A 22,900-nucleotide genomic window follows, 5' to 3' on the forward strand; every position below is an offset into this window, starting at 1 on the left:
ACTCCAAAGTGTGTCAACAAATAACTGGTAGAATAAATTAGATTTTTTTGGAGTTTTGTCTTATGAAATGGAGGACTTTATTTAATTTATAGTTCCACAAGGGGTTGCTTAATAGTTGGGAGAAAATAGTTTCAGTTTAGGTACCTATTGTTATCATTACAAGAAAAGAGTTCCCACCTAAACATTAGGAAGAACATCTTTACTGGAAGAGCAATTTGACACTAGGACAGGACTACCTTGGAGGCTTGTGGACTTTCCTTCTTTGGTTGTCTTTAACTGGAGCTTGGATGGGCATCTTTCAGCAGTGCTTTAGTTCTGTATCCCTGCATGGCAAAGGATTGACCCTTGTGATCCTTTCCAATTCTGTGGTTCTTTGACCGGTCTACCCAGCCTGGTAGCATCTCCACCATTTCAAGCGGGCATTTTCCCCAGCCCTGCCTAAACATGGCAAGGAAGACTAGAAGTTGAGAAAGTTCTTTTAAAACTGAAAACTGAAACTCAAAACAAAACAAAACAAAAAACCCTACACTTTCCAGAATCTCTACTACTATGGTTATATATTCACATGGGGTGAGGAGATCTTGGGACTTGTACTACCAAAGATAACTTCACCAAGCTCTGGAGGATCAACTCAACCTTTCTGCACCCAAAGCATGTGCTCTACCACTGAAGGTACATGTACTCTGTAGAAAACTGTAGTTCAGTAGCTCCATCCTATGGAATCCTGGGACGGGTAGTTTTACAAGGTCTTTTGCCTTCTCTGCCAAAAAGTACTCTTGCCCCACAAAACTCCAAATCCCAGGATTCTGTAGGACATAGAGCCATCACATTTAAAGTGGTGTCAAACTGCATTATTATCAGAGCGCAGATCCATGAGGTGCAATGGTTTGAGATTTGGACTGTAAAGTTTATCACACAGGGGGAAATGGGGGTTTAAATTGGGGAAAAAAACATAAAAGCGGGTTGATTGTCACCCTACGTCATTGTTCAACTAATGTTAACTCAAACGGAAAGTGGAGAGAAAATAGACAAAAGCCACTCCTTTTTACTTTCAGAAAAATCCTGAAAGTAAAAAGGAGCGGCTTTTGTTTACTTTCCGCTTGGGTTAACACGAGTTTAAGAACAACATGTGTGAAAATCAACCTGCTTTTGTGGTTTTTTCCCTACCTTTTAAAGTGTGTGTGTGTGTTGGGGGGGGGTTCTGTGGATGACACCCTAATATTAGTAGAAGACATTCAGGAATTGGAACAGTTAATAAGGAAGGTCAAAGATGAAAGTGCAAAGGCAAGTCTGATGCTGAACATAAACAAAGCAAAAATAATGACCGCAGAAGAAATACATATATTCAATCTGGACAATGAGGAAATTGAAACAGTTAAAGCATTCCCATATCTAAGCTCAAACACTGACCAGAAGGGAGACTGCAGTCAGGGAATAAGAAGAAGACTAGGAATGGGAAGGGCAGCTAAGAAAGAACTGGAAAAGATACTGTAAAGCAAAGACATACAACTGAGCACTAAAGACAGAATCGTATTCCCAATTCCCATGTGTGGATGTGAGAGCTGGACAGTGAAGGGATAATAATAATAATTTATTTATTTAATTCATTTTATAGTTTAAATATTAATAGCAAAATGTTTAATTCTTTTTAAGGGGGGCTCAGATGTACTTGTATTGTATATTGGTGTGTTTTAAATTGTAAGCCGCTTTGATTGCTTACAGTAGAAAAGCGGGATAAAAATAACAGCATCATCATCATCATTATTATTAGGGAGCAGACAGAAAGAAAATTAACTCATTTGAAATGTGATGCTGGAGGAGAAGAGTACTTAGGAGACCATGGACAGCCAAGGAGACAAACAAATGGGCTCTTGAACAGATCAGACCAGAAGCAAAGATGATCAAGTTGAGACTTTGGTACTTTGGCCCCAGCATGAGAAGGATCACTAGGAAAAACAATAATGCTAGGAGAAGGCAGAGGGTAGAAGAGGGCAGCTAACAACAACAACAACAACAACAGGAGAAAGAGAGGGAGGGAGGGGCTGGGTTGTGACGTCAAAGGGGGCGGGGCTTGCACAACCCAGAGAGGAGGGACCACTTAGTCTGCAAGGACCACTTGTTGCAGCACCTGGTGCTCTTGGGGCTCTGAGAGGAAGGATGCTGCTGCTGGTGATGCTGCTTCGGAGGAGGAAGGCAGGTAGGCAGCAGGCAGGCCAGGAGGAGGAGAAGCAGCAGCTCAGGCTGGGAAAGGAGGAGGAGGAGGAGGAGGAGGAGGGAAGCCCAGTTGCCAAGGCGTTTGTTGTGGGGTTTCTAGGCGGCCGCTCCACCGCTTTGCAGGCTCTCCTCCTCCAGCCACTCTGGCTGCCTCCACACTGGAGGAATAATCCGGTTTGATACTGCCCTGGTTCAAGGCGGTGGAATTCTGGCAAGGGTCGTTTGTTGGGGCTCCAGAGCCAGAATTCCACCGCCTTCAACCAGGGCAGTCCAACTGGGTCTCAAAGCGGATTATTCCTCCAGTGCGGACGCAGCTAGTTGGGAACAAGAGGACTTGGAGGAGGAGGAGGAGTTGGGCAGTAAGGAGTAAGAGGTTTTTATAAAAGTAGGAGTAACATTAAGAAAAAAATCTTACTCCGGAGTAGGACAAGGAGTTACCCCAAAACCAGTCCTGGTGGCGGTGCGCCTTCTAGTCGTATCCCACTTATGGTGACCCAAAGGTGGACCTATCCTGGGGTTTTCTTGGCAAGATTTGTTCAAAGGAGGTTTACCCTTGCCTTCCCCTCCTCAGGCTGAGAGAGTGTGACTTCTTGCCCAAGGTCACCCAGTGGGTCTCCAGATCCCTGGTCTCCAGAGTCGTAGGCCAACACATGACACACATACACACGCACACATATCCTTACTGTCGTTATTGTTGTTGCTGTGTGCCTCCATGTCATTCATGACTTATGGCAACCCTACAGCCATAGGGTTTCTTTTTAGCAAATTTCTTCAGAGGGGGTTTGCCATTGCCATCCTCTGAGGCTGAGAGAGTGTGACTTGCCCAAGATCACCCAGTGGGTTTTTATCCTCTAGCAGTGAATCAAACCCTGATCTTCAGGACTGTAGTCCGACACTGAAACCAATACATCACATTGGTTTCAGTGTCGGACTACATATGTCTTACTACAACTCTTTCTCTCTCTTCACCTCTCCCCCCCCCCCCCCCCCCCCCATATATATATTACAACAATTCCTAAAATAATCTCAGTCCAGGCTCAAGATGGTTTAGTGAGAGCTTTTATGAGGCAACTAGGAAAGGGATTTGAAAGGCATCAACCTAATTTGTCACAGTTCAGGAACAAATGGCTTTGTTTCCTACAGACTACTTCCCTTATTTTACTTTACTTTTTCTTTGTAAGAGCTCAGGGTAGCTAACAGTTCAGGGCGGCTGACAATCTTATGTAAAAATGCATAGTTAAAATTGTTGGTTGTTTTCCTGCACCATCAAGCAGAATTGTGACTTCTGGACACCTTATTCTAGGGGGTTTTCTTGACACAATTTATTTAGAAGAGGAGGTTTGCCATGGCTCTCCTGTAAGGCTGAGAGATTGCAGTCACCCAACGGCTTCCCACGGCCAAGTAGAGATTCGAAACCTGATCTCCTGGAGTCCTTCCTAGTTCAACACTCCAACCTCTGCACTATGCTGGCTCTTATTAAAGATGTAAGTCGCCTAAAATTGCAAGTCCAAATAAATAAACAAATAAATAAATAACGAAGTTACACATATAAAATGACAGCTATATAAAATAAATATAAACCTCTGCTAAAATCCCATAAAAGTAATACTGACAGCAACAGTCAAAGACAAATTAATGACTTGTAGTACAGGTTGAGTCTCCCTATCTAGAATTCCAAAATTTGAAGTATTCCAAAAAGGATCCGTGATGGAAGGGAGCTCTAACATTCATTTACTGGAAAAAGTATGCAGCTTGGGCTGGGTTTAAAATGCATTAGGTTCCCTTCGCCCCAAAAAACAGTACTTTGCTCTCTTCTCTTCCTAGCTCCCTCACTTCACTCCAGCTCCCCTGTTGGCCTGTACCAGCTTTGCCTGGGTAGAAACACCATAGATTCAAAACACCTTGCAGAAATAATCCACTTTGAAACCAATTTTGCTGCCCTGGCTCAATGCTAGGAAATTCTGGGAACTGTAGTTTTGTGAGACATTTAGTCTTCTCTTTCAGAGAACTCTGGTGCCACAATCAGCTACAAATCCCAGGATTCCCTAGCATTCAGCTGGGGCAGTTAAAGCGGTCTCAAACTGGATTATTTCTCCAGTTTGTTTTGGACCTGTGTCTTCCTTGCACCACTGCTTTTTCACTCCTCTCCTGCCCCATGCTGTTGTTTCTTCAGCCTTGCCCTTCTCTTACCCTCCTGACTTCCCTCTCTTGGCATTACCATTGTCTACAAACCCACATCTAGGCAACCTGATTTGCATACTGGCCATGTTATTTGCTCAAAATGCAAATGATGTAGTGGGCCATGAAAGGGCTGAGAAGCTCACATGCAGAGCTAGTTTCTCACTCAGAGGCCTTCCTTTCAAAGCTGTTCCATAGACGGAAGGTTTGGTTTTCTTTGCCTGTAATTCACAGCCTTGTCTTGTGCCTCATCCCAGACCCCCTTTTCTTTGCAACACTTTCTCCTCATAGAGTTCCTGTGCCTCTTAACAGCTTCAGGCAATGCAAATACCCCACAGGAATAATTTTCCCAGGAATAATTTAACAGCTACAATTTAAGATTTAAATAATCATACAAGTAGGATGAACATCTCAAAATAATCAAACACTAAGACAGCATCCGCACTGCAGAGATAATCTGGTTTGACCACACTTTAACTGCCATAGTTCAATGCTATGGACTTCATAGAATTATAGAGTTGGAAGATATCCTCAAAGGTCATCCAGTCCAACCCCCTGCCATGCAGGAACTCACAATCAAAGCACCCCTGACAGATGACGTCTAGCCTCTGTTTAAAAACCTCCAAAGAAAAAGACTCCACCACTCTCCAAGGCAGCATATTCCACTGTCAAACTGCTCTTATTGTCAGGAGGTTCTTCCTAATGTTGATCAGGAATCTCTTTTCCTATAGTTTAAATCCATAGCTCTGGGTGCTATTTTCTGGAGCAGCAGAAAACAAGCTTGCTTCATCCTTAATATGACAGCCCTTCAAATACTTAAAACAAGGCTATCATATAACCTCTTAACCGTCCCTTCTCCATGCTAGACATGCCCGACTCCCTAAGTCTTTCCTAATAAGATCTGGTTTCCAGACCCTTCACCATTTTGGTTGCTTTCCTGTGGACACGGCTCCAGCTTCTCAACATACTACTTGAATTATGATGCCCAGAACTGGACACAGTATTCCAGGGGAGGCCTGACCAAAGCAGAATAGAATGGCACCATTACTTCCCTCGATCTAGACACTATACTTTATTGATTCCGGGAATTGTAATTTGTTGTATCACCACTCTTGGCTGCATGCACTCCATAGGGGGTCTCTCTCTCTCTCTCTGCTCACAAATGCCTCAAAATCATCTCTAGAGATTGCCTCAAAACCATCTCTAGAGGGTACTTCTATCATGTTTGGAGCCCCCAGGACCCACCAGGGATCAAAATGAAATTTGGTAAAAAAATTCAAAAAAATGTTTTGTTTTGTTTTTTTGCTTCAGAATTCTCTATAGGGGCTCAAGATGAATCAAAAATATGCCCTCCATGTCCACTAGAAGCATTTGGGGCAAAAAAACCTTTTGTATTGTGTTTTTTTGTTTTTTTTTTCATTTCAAAAGCAGGTGCAGTGGGAAAGGGTGCATCCCTTCGAGGTCTAGCTTTCTTTTATTCTGTATCCTTTTTATTTATGTTGGTCTATGACCGTAAGAAAGATGATGATGATGATGATTCTTCCCTTCAACGTCTCCAGGAAGATTAATGTGACTCCCTAGTTTTCCACAGTTGCCCGCCCCTGCTCTAGAGGCACCCTTAGAAATGACCTTCTCTGTCATGGCCTCCTCTGATACAATCATGCCATCCTCATTTCATTCTGTGAGCAGCTTGGGTCCCACTCTAGGAGAAAGGTTGCATATAAACACAGTAAATAAAGTGGTAATCATTACTCTTGCCTTTGGAAGCTCATGTGTGATATGAGACTGCTGCTCCCCCTCCCACCTACTCCCCCCCCCCAAAAAAAAAACACCCAGTGAAATTGTTTATGGAATTAGTGTGGATTGAGTTTTTTTATAGTCGACCCTTGGTATCCATGGATTCTTTATCCACAGATTTAAGCATCCACAGCTTGAAAATATTAAGAAAAATGTATTTCAAGAAGCAAAACTTGAATTTGCCATTTTATATAAAGGGCACCATTTTGCTGTCACACTGTATATAATGGGAGTTGAGCATCCACTAATTTTGGTATCCACGGGAGGGGTGTGTGTGTCCTGAAACCAAACCCCAGTGGATACCAAGGACCCACTGTACTTCTGTATTTTTCTTTTGAATTTTTAAAGAATGTACAGTGGAATCATACTGTAAGGTGAAAGGTGAGGTACATATTCAAATAAACAAATAGAATGGCTTTCCTGATATACAGTCAGCACTCTGTATCCACAAATTCTGTATTCATGGATTCAATCATCCATGGCTTGAATCTTTTTTTAAAAAAAATCCAAAAAGCTAACCGTAATTTTGCCATTTTATATAAGAGGCTCCATTTTACTATGCCATTGCATATAATGGGACTTGAGCATCCATTGACTTTGGTACCCATGGGAGGTCCTGGAACCAAACCACAGCAAATACCAAGTGCCCACAGTAGGTTGGTCACAGTGTTATGTACAGTTACCAATGTTTGTTTTTCAGGTTCCATTGTAGTGGATTTATAGCATTTGCCTTAAGTAAGTAACCCCTTCATTACAAAATATATGCTTTTTTAATTTAAGAAAGGATTTTAAAGATAAAAGTGCTTAAGATTTGGGGAAATGGGTACTGAGACTTCATTTCGTTGGATTCATTCCATTTTTCTTCCATTTATATTGCAAAGTATAAAAACCTTTTATTGACACAATTGTAATTGTAGCATGTGGTCTTGAACCAGCAAGAGCATATTACTTCCTCAGAAGATGTATACATGCAATTGTTTAACAGGAAGAAGTTGCTAAAGATGATAATAAAGACCCTACTTGAGAAAAAAGCCACATAGTCAAAAAGAAGAAGATGAAGTAATTTTCTTGTGTCAGTTCTTTAATGCAGTATCCCTTTTTAAACAACAACAGCTGATTTCACTCCTACATGCAAGGTTTCAAAATAACCAGTATTACCTATTTTACATATCCCATTGCAGCCATATAGCATGTTACTTTTTAAAAACCTGTACACTATGAATGGAAACTTTTAGAAAAGAAAGCAGAAGCTGGATGGCCGTCTGTCGGGAGTACTTTGATTGTGTCTTCCTTCATGGCAGGGGGTTGGAATGGATGGCCATTATGGTCTCTTCCAATTCTATGATACACTTTTTATCAAGACACAAGCATGTGTGTTCAGAGCAATAAACTAAGCTGACTCGAAAATTCACAGGGCCTGGAGCTTCTCTGTGGGTGCAACTATTCAGTGGCTGACTAGTTATTGAAAATGTAATTTCCCGTTGACTTCCTCTATCATAGCATTCTCATATATAATTCAAGAATCCTTGGTCTGTAATAGATGAATGCTCAGCTTCTGAAGAAATGCTGGTTTATGTTGAAATACCTAAGAGCTCTACTTCAGTATAACTTCTGCTAACACCAAATATACTTACATGTCTTGCATCATTGAGAGAAGATAGCAGAGGCTTGTCTGTCTGTCTAATGAAGTAATAAACAGAACTCAAAAAGTGGGGGGAAGATGTTTTTTAAATAAAAATTTCTAGATCGTCCCAGCTGGCATGCTTGTTGGGATAATTGTTAGACTTGTAGTCCAGGAAGAAAACTCTTTTCCAAGTTGAATATTTTCTTGATCCATTCCACATTAAAATGTTAGTATCTTTCTCTGACCTTAAGGAACATTCCAAACAGCCATCTTTCAGTTTTCGGGAATCCTACTCCTAGTGATTTACAGTATGTTCACACTCTGAAAGAAATTCTGTGTTTGTGTGTGTGAAGTTAGGATTTTAATTGGGACCAACTTTTTAAGGCTTGGTGAAGTCCTCAAGCAGAGCCTAGAGAGGTAGGAGGGATAGTGCAATGCTAGCTGCAATATAAATTACCGATTAGAAAAGCTGCCGAGGCCTCTATTGTGAGAACACAACATGAGCTAGTGATCATGAAAAGGTTAGCATAATGGTGGAGGTGCCTGCTGCTGATATAAATGATACTTTAGCTTTCTATTTGGAAGTGGATAGGGAATATATTCTTCTTTGAAAGGTTAACTTTTTGAATATGAAGAAATAAAATTGTTTTGTCCGATGACATCAGAAGACATAGGAAGGCATAATCAATGCTTAACATTTAATAGTATTGCTGCCACATGATTTAATGGTATAAAAAGATGTCTTTAAAAAAGAAAGAAAGAAACCTCTGTTAGCTGTCTCCAAAGAGCATTGCTTAAAGGAGCTCCTTTTAAAAAAATTGAATATGGTTTCTAAAAATATTATATTGATGATAGAGATGGAAGCAAGCATGAAAATGTGGACTCAGTAAAAATTAGATAGGTTCTTCTTTTCAAAGCATCTTTCTCAAGATCTTTGTCTTGAAAAAAATCTTTGGATTTGCAATATTATCTTCAAGAGAAACCTGACAAGAAATATATGATAACATCCCAAATTCACAAAGCAGTGATATATTTATTTGGCTAACCAAAATGCACGGACTACTGTATATGATGCAAGCTTTTGAAGCTCTTTCATCAGGCAAAGGTGTTAAAAATCATATAGGAGTGAAAAAATTAAAAATTGACAGTGTTAAATCACAGGCATATTTTTTTCCTTCTCCTGTGTGATTTTTAATGCCTTTACCTGATAAAACTTGTATCATTTATTTTGTCCATTTTGGTTGGCTGAATAAAGGTATAACTGTTTTGTGGATTTTGGGTGTTCTTGTACTTTGCTATTTGGCAAACATGGCTACCGCTCAATATGTTTCTAAGAAATATATGCAGCAAGTTAAACTAATAGGTTTGAATATTCAGAAGTGAGGCAACAGGTTGGGGGAATGTGGGGATTGCTCCTTTTAAAAATCATTTCACCCAAATGAAAGTGTCCTTCAGACCCCACATTTCTAGTATTGCAGTGAGCCAGACATTGAAAATCCTGCATGCCTACATTTCTGATGTTTGTTGTGTTCACATTCCCTTGGTTACTTTCCCTTCCTTTTTGCTTTGGACATCTAAACTGTATTTCTAAATACACAACTGAAGTTTTAAGTGACTGCAATGTTAGAATTGTGGGAGTGAAGGAGAATATCATTGTAGGGGCAGAATTTTTTTTTTCTTGGAAGTGGGGGCAAAACCCTCATTTTGTCTCCCCTGCTACACCCCTGTGTGAGTGGCATGATCTGAAGTCATGTGTATGCTAAAGCCTGGGTTATTGTTAGGAAAACCCACGTAAATAATAGCTGAAAGGACAGAGCAATGTGTCTTCTGTGCTCACACTTGGGGAAATGAGAAGTTTCAGTAAGATAAGATATGAGCATACTCCCACACAGGAAGAATGTGCAGGAAAACGGGAAGCAGGTGGCAGTTACTGATCACAGGATAATGGCTGTATTGTATGTTTCTGTCTCGCCACCCCACTCCTAACATATACGCACATCTTGTTTTAAGACTTCCCTTGAGACGTAGTTTTAAGTGCATGGTGTCCCAGTTGAATTGCAAGAGAAGCAATCTTTTGTTTCCTGCCCCTCCCCTCCCACACCCATGACTTGGGTATGAGATTTGCTGGAATCGGCTTTAGTACATCTTGGAAACAGCAGCATTTAGAAGTTGTGCTTATACAGTACAGGGTTGGGTATTATGGTGATTTCTTAAAAATTGTTTTCAAGGACTATTTAAGAGTTCTTAAAGAGTATTTCAAATTGTTTTTGAAGTTTTTAATCTCTGTATTTTAACTGTTTCAACTATTAGTTTATCAGGTGTACCTTGGAACAGAAGAATAGTCCTTTAAAAATATTGTGGCAAAGAGGGAGAACCTTTTCGGTTTTTCTTAGCTCTCTTAATAAGGACCATCAATTGAATGGTTTTAGAGAGGAAAGTGTCCTGGATTAAGGGCATTTACTAATCAGAGGAAGGCAACTATGAGCCTCCAGATGTTTTTCATCCTACAACTCCCAACAGCCCTAGCCATCATGTTAGACTGTGAAAGTTGTATTTCAAAAATATCTGGATGGACATAATTGCACACACTCCATTTGAATCTATCCCATGGTATAATTGCTGTAATACCCAGACTTTCTTCTAAATGGAGACCCAGTATTCTGTGGTCCAAGTGATGGTATTGACTGTTCCTGTCTTCTCTCCATTGGATTTTCCTCTTTCTCTGCTTCAAAGGGTTGTTGTGAGGATGGGACCTGTAGCTTGCCTTTGACTTCCATGGGAGGCAGGTAGGCTCTGTGTTCAAATCAAAATCAAGAATTGCTTGGCACTTCTAATATTTCAAATCCATGAAATAGATAGCTCAACAACAAATAAATCATTAAACGTCTCCAGGACATACATACAAGCCGTCCTTTTAGGTTTTGCAAGGAAACAAGGAGTCTGGAATAACTGGAGCAGAGCCAGTAGGCACTGTACAGAAGAACAGTGAGTAGAACTGGCATTTGAAAGCTGTTTCCCTGAAGCCTTGTGTTCCTGAAGTTGCTTCTTGGAGATAGACATCTGTTATCTGCAGTGTTCAGATTGACATTGCTTCCGTTGTCATTTTTCCTTTCTGCCTTTTACAACAAGGTTTATCAGGAGAGCCCAGATGGGTGTTGTCTTTGGAAGACTGTGAGCTTTATAAAACAAAAGCGAAAAAACAAAACAAAATTTCACACTTGGCAGAGAGACTCAGACAGGAATTAAAACACACACCCATATGAATACTGACCCTTTAAAATGTGAGCATCACCTTGTTATTTGCACAGAGATGGCAGCAGATCCTCAGTAGCTTCCAAGGGTTGATGAGATTTAATATAGTTTTGGAACAGAGAGGGGATTTTTAAAGGGACACAATTTATTGTGGTTTTCTTCCTCTCCTTTTGTAATATCTTGCACTAAAAGAAAAATTAGAGCAGAGTCTGGCAGGTTGGAAATGTGAGGTCTTTTCGCCCCCCTCCAGTAAGCAATCCTCCAGTTGAGCAGTGAAGAAATGGGAGATTTCCCCGAAAGTGCAACTTTAAATCTGGTGTAGAGGTAATGAAAATGACATTAATTTCTATGTGAGTCTCATATTAAGGTTTGTAAAGTATATAGAAATGCTTAAACAGGAAATGGCTGGGAAGTGCATGCTTTGATCTTTTATCTTTCTTAACTGGGAGTCTGCAAGCTTTATGTCTCTTAATATATAGGCACTGACTCAGCAACTGTATCATTTCTTGCATTTCAAGGTGACTGTGCAATGGATGGGAGGGCAGGTTCCTTAGTAATGACCGTGCACCTGCTTGCCAAACCAGGACATGCTCTACCCTTGCAGCAAGCCCTCAACAAGCTTCAAGAATGGATCTGCCTGGACATGCATCTCTTCCTTGTCACGGAGCGCACTTCTCCTATTAAATATTATGAGACTTACCGCCAGAAGACCACCCGGTTCCCTGGAACATCTGTTCTGCTCTTTCTGCATGAGGACTTCGGGGAAGAACGGATCTTTCAAGTCCATGACCTGTTCCAGCATCCACCGTGGCAACGTGTCCACATTGAGAGTGCTGGCGGGAAGCAATCTCCCCATACCCTTGTCCACCAAGACTTCTATGGGCTGGATGAGCATATGCCTGTGTGGGGACTGAGGCAGGTTCACTACGGCACAGAAATTGTTCGTGTCACCCTCTACTGTAGCTTTGATAACTATGACGATGCTGTGAGGCTCTACGAGATGATTTTGCAGCAGGAAGCAACGGTGCAGAAAAGCAGCTTCTGCACCTTCATCCTCTATGCAACCCAAAGTATTGTGGTTCAGCTCTGCTTGAAGCAGCTGCCTGCAGGGATGTGTGTTGACTCAAAGGAGTCTTCAGTGTTGCAGTTCCAGGTGCACGAAATCGGACAGCTGGTTCCTCTTCTCCCAAATCCCTGTGTGCCGATAAGCAGCACTAGGTGGCAAACAGAAGACTATGAAGGAAACAGGATCCTGCTGCAGGTATTATTTTGTGCATAAATGATGAGATGGTAGGACAACAGGGCCATTTATCTCTAACTGTTGGATAACATGTGACCTATAGGTCACATATGGCCCTGGCTCTTTGTATGTCCTTTGCTGAATTTGCAACAGTGGCAAACAAAGGCATATTTTAAAGCAGAATATTGTTCCCCTAAACATCTATATTGAAAGGCAGTATTACAGTGGAAGTGAAGTCTTGTTCTGATAGTTGTTACCTTGCAATAGATACTCTATTAGACTGTATGGAATTGCTTTTAAAATAAGAATTATGTTTTAACTCTTTAAAAATATTTATTTAAGGAAGAGCTGAGAAGGCCTGGGGGCCCCTCACTGATATGGATCAGATGTTTACCCTGCCACTATTCAGAGTCACAACATTAACCCTCATTCAGGTAGGCAGGGCATTTTAGTCTCCCAGGGCTGCATTTTGTTGTAGAATGCATGCAGAACTGAGACCTACAAGGGAAACATTTGATGACATTGTCTTGGAGATCTGTAAACCAAGTTCCTGAGTTTCCGCTGCTTGTCGCATATTTCAGTATCTTTTTGTAGAGAAAAACAGTAGCATTTTAAAGACACACATTGTGTTAGCTGCATTAAAAAAATAGAGAGAAGGCTGAAAGCTCCACAGAGCAAACACCTCAAGTTCCACTTGCTGTGGAAGTTCTCTGGCTGTGGAAGTTTCAATATTATTTAATAAGATTTTCAATGTCAACTCCTGAGGCTATGGAGCATTTTTTTACCCTACAATTTTCATTTAGGTCTGAATACATCTAGTTTAAATCACATTGCAAGTGTTTTTAATCTTGCTGGATGAAAGTGAAAAGAGCAATCAGTGTTGCTGCATTACAACAATGTAACTGCAATTTTGGGAAAAAAACAGCAGGTTCAGTGGCCATTAATTCCCCTTGCTACCGATGCACAATCCTGAAAAAAAAAAAAATGCAACTGCTAGGGAAGTGCACTAACAAGATTGCAGCCAAAACGTTTGTTGAAGTGGAATAAGAACTGATTATATTTCGGTTAAATGTAGCCCTTTAAAATGCAAACAAAATATTGATATTAATATATTCTGAGAAGTGCCAGAATAAGTGCACTTGTGAACAGTCATCCACACAGAGACAAGTAAAATAATTCCAAGCAGAGCTTTCTTTAATGAAATAACTGGACTAGGTATGTCTTTAGTGGTGGTGGTGAACTGGTTCTTCGAGGGTGCAAATATGACCCCTCTGGGTTTCCTCATGTGGCTGCTTCAATGACATCATTCTTCCATGATTTTCCATCCTTTCCTAGTTTTATAAAGCTGAAATGCTTCTTCTAACTCTGACACTGAAATAGTTTCCCCAACCTTTTGCCAAATAAACAGGCTAAAGTAGATCTAATGAAAAGACCTGTGAATCTCCAGGAGTAAAGGAAGTTTTGCCATTTGGACTTAAGTAGCCAGAACACTCCCTAAGTGTTTCTGGCTGGGCTTGCTGCCATGACAACATATATTCTGAGTTTTTAATTAAAATACAGCAACAAATACTGCAATCCATGCTTTGTGCATAGTACCCCAGTCTGCATCCATAATCAGTGTTGTGGCTGCAAGTGTTGTGCCCTCATCCTGACTCAAATTTGCCATGTACCCTGGTCAGGAAAATATCTTATATCTTGAAGTATGAAATGCTTTTCATTTGTGTTGAAGACCAATCCAATAGCTTTAAGTGGTGGGCAAAACTTGATTGATTGAAGATGAATAGTTTGAATGCCTATAAATTGAAGCCTAAAGATGACCATGCTGACAAGACAGTGAAAATTATAGCTCAGTTCTATGGTTTTTAATGTGCTTCTTATAGCAGAAACTTTTAATTATTAATTTGCAGGCAGTGCCTTTCAGAGGATCATCGTACCAGTTCCAGGCTATAATTAGCTTCCTTTTTCTTTCATAGGTTCAGGGCATCTCAAATCACAATGGAAGCCAATGTTGGCAGAAGTCTGCAGATGAGGAAGCCCTCCCCTGCTATCATACCAGTTCATCCCTGGTGGCTGCCAAGAGAACTGTTGTACCACAGAAAAACCGAACTCCCAGAGCCATGAAGAATAAAAATAAATATGCACAGAGTAGAACATATACTCCAGGAAGTCATTGTGGCCTGTCACAGAACACCTTTGGCTCATCTTCCTGCTTATACAGCCCAACAGATTCTTCTCAACAGTACCAAGGTAATTCCCAGGGAAGGCTAGCTACTAAGTGGAGACATTCTAGCCATGAACTCTGGTTGTGTCAAAAGGAGGAAGAGATGAATGTTGATACAGGCAACAGAGTGGTATCTCCTGAATGCAGTGACTCCCCACTAAATAGGTTTTCAAAGGACTTGGAAGATATACTTCTTAAATCCCAGGCACCATCCAATTCATTACCAGGAGCTGACTCCAGGATCAGCCTGCAATCTGAGGGCAGAAATGTATTATCACATATTGCCAAAAAGACTAAAGACTTGTCACAGAGAATGTCAAGTTTTGGCTTGGGAACATTAGGTGCAAACCATGGAAATAGGGAGGAGGAGGAAGAAGAATTCTTTATATGACTTGAAACACACTTTATTTTCTAGATTGATGTCTAAGTGCCTTATTCCTGAAATGACAGAATGAACAATCTGTATCTACACAAAGACTCTGTCCTTGTGCAGATACCCCAGCTGCCTATACTACCTTTTCTTATTAGTGTTCTTTAAAAGGAAACTTAAAAGTAGTTTGCAGGAGAGCAAAAATGTTTATGAACTGACTAGTCTAGTGACTAATACTAGGTTCAGGAAAGGAGGAGCCAGGAGGGTTGTGAGCTAGAGGATTATTGTGCAATACTTTGAAAGAAGCCATTCGTGTTAATGTTCTATGAGTTTGCTTTTGTTATTGTGTGCCTTCAAGTAATTTCCAACTTAAGGCAACCCTAAAGCAACCCTATCACAGGGGTTTCTTTGCAAGATTTGTTCAGAGGTGGTTTGTCTTTGCCTTCCTCTGAGGCTGAAAGATTGTGACTTGCCCAAGGTCACCCAATGAGTTCTATGGCTGAGCAGTGATTTGAACCCTGGTCTCCAGAGCTGTAGTGCAACACCCAAATTACTACATCATACTGGCTCTCAAACTTACTAATGGGTTATTCACACTGTGAAAATAATCCAGGATGAATCCAGATTGAATCTCTGTTGTTCACACTCATCCCACATGCACCCAATTATGTTTTTTGGAGGGAGGGCTGCCAAAAACCCCCACTTAATCTGTGATAATCAATATTGAGGTTTTCCCTGAGTCTTATAAAAAAGATCCACATCATTGGTAGTGTGAATAACTGATGCAAATAAACCCAGGATAAAATATTCCATACCCAAAAAAGGGTTCAGAATACATTTGCATTGTAGACTCCATTTGAATGCTTGCATGTGTGAGCAAACAAACTTGCAGAGATGTTTCCATATTGTGAATAACAAACCCAGATTCTGTGAGTGAGATGATTCTCATCGTCGTGCTAAAAAAATAATAAAAATGTCTTTCTCTAATAGAAGATTTTAGCATCTTCTTGCTGCCTCCAGTTGACACAATAATTTCATAATCTAGAGGGAAGTCATATGCTTTTCTCTGCAGTAGAATTACACAGCAGTTTGCTCAGAATGTTTTCTAATTTCTGTAGGCATATCTTGTTTAAGTGACTTTTGGGACCCATAGAGTTTCCTGAATTCCAATGGCTTGTAGTTGGCCTCTCTGCATGTGAAAACACTGTACTTTGTAGTGTCTGATGTCATGCTGACTTAGTACCCTTGCAGTAACAGTGAAGCTGGAGTTCTGAGATGAAACATCAAAGATGAAATGTTTTCATATCTGCTAGGTTGTAAAGTAACCAAATGTTGTGCCATGCAGCAGGAACTGGAAACTTTGGTTTTGAGAGCTAGGATTATTGAACTATGACTTAAATGGTCAACTTGGAATCTTTCCAAATAGTTTTTCTTTTTTCTTTTTAATGTTATAATCTCCATATCTCTTAATGGGAGCTCCCTTTGATTTTTTTTTCATTGCAGGTGTCTGTGCTAGGATTATAGAACTGGTTCTTCACATGGCACCTAGTACATGGCACTACTAACCTGCTTGAAGCTGTTCTTGATTCAGCTCCAGTGATGTAGTAGATCCAGCATTTGTCAGATTCAAGTGCCAAACTTTTTGATTGGCAGGGATGACGACATCTTCTATATAAGAACACACCAATCAGGTTGTTTGTTCCTTCTGATCTTAGCAGCAATTCGCACAGCAGCTGGGGAAAGGGGGGAGGGGTGAATTTTTGTAGCAAATAAGACTTTTTTGTGTTATGTACCCCCGTTGTACTGCAAATGATTTTGGAGATGGCTTGATCTTGAATGGGTAATGAAGACACATTAGCTATGCAGAAGTTTGCTCCCAGTGAAGATGATGTCCTATTAAAACTGGTTTGTGGCTATGGAGCAACACAGCTGACTTCATTTTTGAACTCTTCTCAGTGGCATTGGCTATGCTTTTTGCCCCTGAGATAAATGCTTCAAAATTTACCAGTACGTTACTGTACAGTTATCCTCATTCTCCCTCCATCTGGAGTACAACTATCCTCATTTGCCCATCTCTTTTGCCACTTGCTTATCAAAGTGGTATGAAAATGCCACTGCATGACTCCAGAGGTGTATGCCTTATGCTATCTTTCCTGCATCTGAGCTCTAGAAGCACAATGTGGTATGGACTAGAAACCTAGATCCATATTTTTTTCTGTGCTAATGTTCAGGTTACTGCATGAATACTCTCTGAGCAAATAGGGTTATTTCCACCTGTCCTTGCCTACTTGATGATACTTGATAGTGAAAGATACACCAGGCTTATTGCAAATGACATACCCCTATCACTTTCCGAGTACCTGTAACACTGGAGGAGGAGAAGGTGATCTAGCATGGTTGAGTTATACTCCAGAATGTTAAGCTGTGCAAATTCATGAGCACCTGGTAAATGTTGATGTGAATGGACACAGCAGTGTTCACCTATCTGAATGGGTGAGGTGTGGCTTGGGTACATATTACATTCCCATGCCAGTGGGTAGGTACCAGTTTGGCTGTTTAATTAGAAATAGCTCACCATTTGATTAAAAGAGCAAAATAGCAAGGGTGGCAAAGGTATCTGTCTTAGAGAGCTACTGCTAGTCAAATTGGTCTAGATGAAACAACAGTTTGGCCTTTGCTTGCTTACATTGGTGTTTTGAGCAGTCTGGAGTAAACATGTTATCAGCTGTCCAACTGCATAATATTTCTGGCATTTGTTTTCATATGTTCTAGTGCAGGAAATTCCATGTTCATGAGCAGGGTCTTCACAAAAGAAATGTCACAGCATGCAGTGTTCATGTTGATTACAGGAGGCCCCTTTTTCAGAAATAAACATTAATTTATATTCACAAACTGAGAACTATACTTTTAAATATTGTGTACATTCTACTCTATAACTGTTGTAACATCATTCATATCACTGTGCATCTCAAAGCTCAGAAGTAACTTGTTACAAATGACTAATAGTAATTTGTTCCTTTTTCCAGCAATGAAGTTAATGGTTGTAACTCAACAAGGAATAACCTCTCTCCTTTGATGTCATAATGGCAACTCTGGAGTTTCGATTATAGTTATCCAGTAGCAGCTTCACTAAACAGTGGAAGTGGAATTGTGCCTGGTTGGAGTATTTGTTCATGCTGCTAACTTTTATTTTATTTTATTTTATTTTTTGGATTTATACTCTGCTGGGTTCTGCTAAGGGTTGCTAAAATGATGACAAGAACGAAGAGGTATTTGTTGTTGTTTTTAAAGGTAAATCAAAAATAATCATTTAGTGACTTTTGAAAATTTGGAAACTACAGAGTTAATTTTTTTAAAAATTGAAACAGTCATTCTCATCTCCTTAGGCCTTGGCACTATAACTGTATTAAATGTCTTTTTCAAGTAACTTGGCAAGTTCTGTTATCTCTTAGGTGGTAGAAGTTAAGACAGTTTAATGTGAACTTTTGGAGATTTTCTTATATTGACAAATTAAATGTGTGACCTGCTAGTTACCTGACCCAACTTTGCCATTTCATAAAAATTAGATGAATGACACATGAATAGACACAGAAACAGCCTTATTGGGTCTTGTCATCATGTCTTCCTATTGCTACTATGACTTACAGATCATTTTTTAAAATAAAAACTAGTTGTTTGCCAATAGCAAGGTAATCATCTGAAATTCCCTTAATGAGAACTACTAGGAAGGGTTGGTTTTCTTGGTAGGCAGTCCATTCTTCCTGTAAGCTTTCCTCGCTCTCCAGCTTTCAAAACCATACATAGAAATGGAAAATATAATGGCATGGACAATCCTAACTTTAGCATTCAGTGATATGTTTTGACACTTCAGGATCTTGTCTAGTTCTTTCATGGTCCTAGGCTTCTTCTGATTTCTTTATTTCATTCTGCATTCCAATTAATAACTGAGGCAAGGTATAGAAAATTCAGAATTATGTAAGAGAAATAGCCAGTTTAGGTCTGAGCTGCTGTATGGATTGCAGAGCTTGGAAACGATTAGTCTGGGAGTTGTAATTCAAAAAATTGACTTTTCCAAATCACCTTTAGCTGGAGTTAACTAGTAGTGCAACCTTGGTGTAGGGTTGCCATAACCCCCCTGGGGCCGTGACAAACCCGAATTTTGGCCACTTGGCACGGTCATGGCCTGGTTTGGCTCTTTGCCCCGGGTTGAGCTGGTTGCCGCTGCCGCCGCCACAACAACCGCGGCTGTTCTGCAGCCGCCGCCGCCATTGCTGCTGCGGCTGCTGCTGCAGCCTTTTCGCCGCCTGCCTCGCTTTGCCCTGGCCCTGCGTGCTCTTGCAGGAGCTCCTGCCCTTCAGGCTGGCTGGCCAATGGCTGGACAGCCCTCCCCTGCTGTAGGAGCCTGTGACTGCTAGCAGGAGGCAGGGCTGTTCCAGCTCCACTCTCCCCATTGGCCAGCCAGCCTCAAGAGGAGGAGTGTCTCCTCTTTGGTCCCTCGCGCGGGCCGAGGGCAGAAAAGAGCCTTGCCGGCAAGCTATCTCTCTTCCTTCCTCTTCCCCTATTTTTTCTTCTTCTTCTTTTTCCTCCTCCTCCTCCTCCTCTTTGTTTTCTTCCCCTCCTTCTCTTCTTTCTCTTCCCCCTCCTCTTCTTCTTTTTCTTCCCCTTTTTTCTATTCTTCCCCTCTTCCTCCTCCTCCTCTTCTTTTTATATTGTTCCCTATTCTTCTTTCTCCTCCTTTTCTTCTTTCTCCTTCCCTTTCCTTTTTCTCCTCCTCCTCCCTTCCTCCTCGGCTGCTGCTTGGGGGACGCTGTCTCCCAGGCCCCAGGGAGGCCTTTTTTTTAAAATTTCCTGGCAAGGGAATTTAAAAAAAAAAAAAAAAAAAACATGTCCTACATTTTTCCCGGTTTGGAGGCCCTCAGGGATGGCAACCCTACCTTGGTGGGACTGCAAAATCTATTCATTCCTAAGAATCTGTTTGCTTTTGATAGGTTCTGTTTGTTTGTTTATAAATAAACAGCCTTTTGGAAGCAAACAGATACTATTACAGAGATAGATCTGCATTGTTCTCACATTCATAAGAAACAAATAATTATGGTCTCACTCCTGGAACTCCTTACAGCCTGAGGAAAAGGTCTGAGGAGCAAATAATCTGAATCACATCTCTAAACAGTAGCCAGTGGCTGCTTAAGGAAGTTTATAGATGAGAGCATGCCTTTTTAATTAGCTCTTTAATTTGTATCCTAACTTAATGTTCCTTCAAATGGCATTCAAGACATCTAGTAATAATAAAGTACAGATTAAAGTAAAAATCATAATTAAATATAGCACAGAACCAATCAATTAAAACATGACAATACAGTGAATAACTTGAACCAAGCTTGTTAGCTCTCTCCTTCAGCAGTGTTCCCTGAAATAAAGTTTTCAATTAAAAGCAAGGCATGTTTTATGGTGATATCTTCACAAGGAATACATGATACTGCCTTATTGAGTCTGGATATTGGCCCATCTAATTCAGAACACTAACCTTGCCTGGATTAGTACACCCTCCAAATGTGTTAGGCTACAAGTCGTATTATCTCTAGCTATCCATCATACTGGTTGGACTGGTGGGGTTAGTAATCAACGTTGGGCCCATACAGACAGGCCAAAATAAAGCTGCTTCGGGTCACTTTGTTGATATGCTGTTTAAATGATGCATGTGTCCTAAGAGTCAGGAGCCATGCCAAAGCCAAGTTCCACTGGAGCTTGGCTTTGGCATGGCTTCTGGACTCTTAGGACACATGAATCATTTAAACAGCATATCTCCAAAGTGACCTGAAGCAGCTTTATTTTGGCCTGTCTGTATGGGGCCAAAAAAAAGGAAAAGGGAGAGCATTAAAAAAATGAAACAAGGTAGTTGAGAAAGTGGTCTCAAGTGCTTGTTTCTATTCGAACTTCTCCAATGGGTTTCAGGGGGTTATCTGATTAATAGCTCTCCTTTCTCTTAAACAATTTTATTTTAATGTTATTTCTCTTTCACGCAAATGTCATTTGAAAAACATCCCACAAATGCGAGTTTTTTAAAACTTTCTGTTTGGTTTAACCCTGAACATTATCTGAAAAACAACCTGCAAATGTGGGTTGTTTTCAGTTTAAATTTAGTTTCAGCATGTGATGCATTTTGTGTGATAAACTTGAAGGCACAGAACAATATTTTATTGATTATTGATTATCTTAACTGACCAGCATATCTTCTCCAGGGTTTTAGATATGAATTTTTCCCAGGGCTGTCTGGATATGCTGGGCATGGATTATAGCAGCTTTCAAAGCAAGGGCGCTAAACCACTGAGCTAAGAGGACACTGGCAAAGGAGTAGATCACTGTGGAAATGCCAATATCTTTTAACTTATGATCTGCAGGTTCTCTTCAAATTAGAATTAAGTGTCCATTGTAGCAAAGCAGAACTTGGGCATCTGGAAAATTCCTGTGTTAACAATTAAAATGTGTGTTCTAAAGTTCTCTTTAATCAAATAGCATGTTCATCTGCACGATCTGAGTGCTATTCTTGTTATGGATGTTTTCCTGCCCACACTATGAGAGAGTGTCTATGTGGGATTTCATTATTCCCAACCCAGGGATAATAGCAGGATATGAAAGGAAAATGTGGAGGCTAATTTTTTTAAAAAAATGAATCTGTGCAGCCTGTGCTTTTCTCTCCACCAGAACCAATTAATATGCAGAAGACCTTCTAGCTCTCTGCTACCTACTGAGAAAATAATTCAGCAAATGTTTTAGAGTGCTGCTCTAATTTTTTAATTTGTGAGTGTAATTTTCAATGCTGAGATTTCTTTTCGGAGATACCCTGGGTATGGTACCAAGGCAAACAGCAAAGAAAGAAGAATGGACTTTGTTAGCCATTATCAATGCAAATAAAAATAAAACACTGCAGCAATTCAAAGGAGTGGGAGTGAGCCTACACTGCACATTTGGTAGCGTGTAGAAGCCTCTTGGAAGGTAACGGAGGTATTCTCCGAGGGATGATAGAAGAGAGTTTCCAAGCTGCAAGAACTGCTGGGTATTCCAAGGCTGCAACAACATCCTTTGTTTAGTCAGCAAATAGCAGTAGGGCTCTCTCTTTCTAAGCTGCAGGGTACTTGTTGCCAAGGTACATGAGCAGGATTTCATAGTAACTTGGAGACAAAGTAGAAAGAACTTCAGGCTTGCTGCCTAGTGAGCCTTGGCTCCAGGCCCAAGAAGATGACTTCAAATGCTTATGCCCTTTTTGAAAGAAAGAAACACTTTCCATACCATTTGTCCTTTGTTTTTTTTAATTGTTGTATTGCAAACTGTTCAGGGAAAGAGGTGTGTGTTTGTATGGGGTGTGTGCATGTGGTCATTTATGTGTGTATGTGGCCCTCCCAGTTTTAAAAAAGAAAATTCAAGCCAAAAATCACTTAGTTCAAGGGATGATTTGAGGGGTGATGACTGAATACATACGTGTCTGAGGAAAATGGAAGCAAACTGAGCTGAAGTTAAGAAATTTATCTCCAGGTGTTGCATTGAGAGAGGATGGGGGATAGTAAGGATTACTACATGGAGAAGATTGATCAAGAAGTAAGAATGTGTAAACATTCATAAATCTGACAGGGATGCTTTGATTTGGATTTCCTGCTTGGCAGGGGGTTGGACTGGATGGCCCTTGGGGTCTCTTCCAACTCTATTATTCCATGATTCTATGATTCTGTAAAATACCTTGATAGGAAAAACATTGGCATTAACTCTTCCAGGATTGATGAGAAAAAGAAGGCACTCAGTTTTTTGTTTTATTTTACTGAAATCAAACGTTAGCTTTTTCTTGCAAGGCAACTCACATTTGAACTGCTGCTTCTATGCAGCATCTCCACCTGGTGGTCAGAATTGACATGATTTTGTGATGATCTTGGTTTCTTGGAGCATCTTTAGTATAACTCTTAGGATTTGAATTCACACAATGTAAATCACTGCTCCATATTAGTTTAGCACTAG

General features: G+C 40.5%; 1 protein-coding gene across 5 annotated transcripts in view; it reads left to right on the forward strand.

The window, feature by feature from the left end:
- The first annotated feature begins 2,116 nt into the window (after window positions 1-2,116).
- LOC149318198 (protein FAM124B-like) overlaps window positions 2,117-22,900 on the forward strand; it is an 84,466-nt gene continuing 63,682 nt past the window's right edge. For 2 of the 5 annotated variants that reach the window (XR_016280006.1, XR_016280005.1), the window contains exons 1-4: window positions 2,117-2,197; window positions 11,584-12,326; window positions 14,279-14,552; window positions 17,923-18,187. Coding sequence is in view for 3 of the 5 variants with exons in the window: in XM_089509221.1 (XP_089365347.1) it covers window positions 2,158-2,197; window positions 11,584-12,326; window positions 14,279-14,917 (1,422 nt within the window). In the remaining 2 variants the exon portion in view is untranslated. The other 3 variants (XM_089509224.1, XM_089509221.1, XM_089509223.1) reach the window with 3 other exon arrangements.

Source organism: Sceloporus occidentalis, unplaced genomic scaffold (assembly GCF_023333645.1).
Source record: "Sceloporus occidentalis isolate IW3139 unplaced genomic scaffold, rSceOcc1.0.p SCAF_2, whole genome shotgun sequence".
Classification (NCBI taxonomy): domain Eukaryota; kingdom Metazoa; phylum Chordata; class Lepidosauria; order Squamata; family Phrynosomatidae; genus Sceloporus; species Sceloporus occidentalis.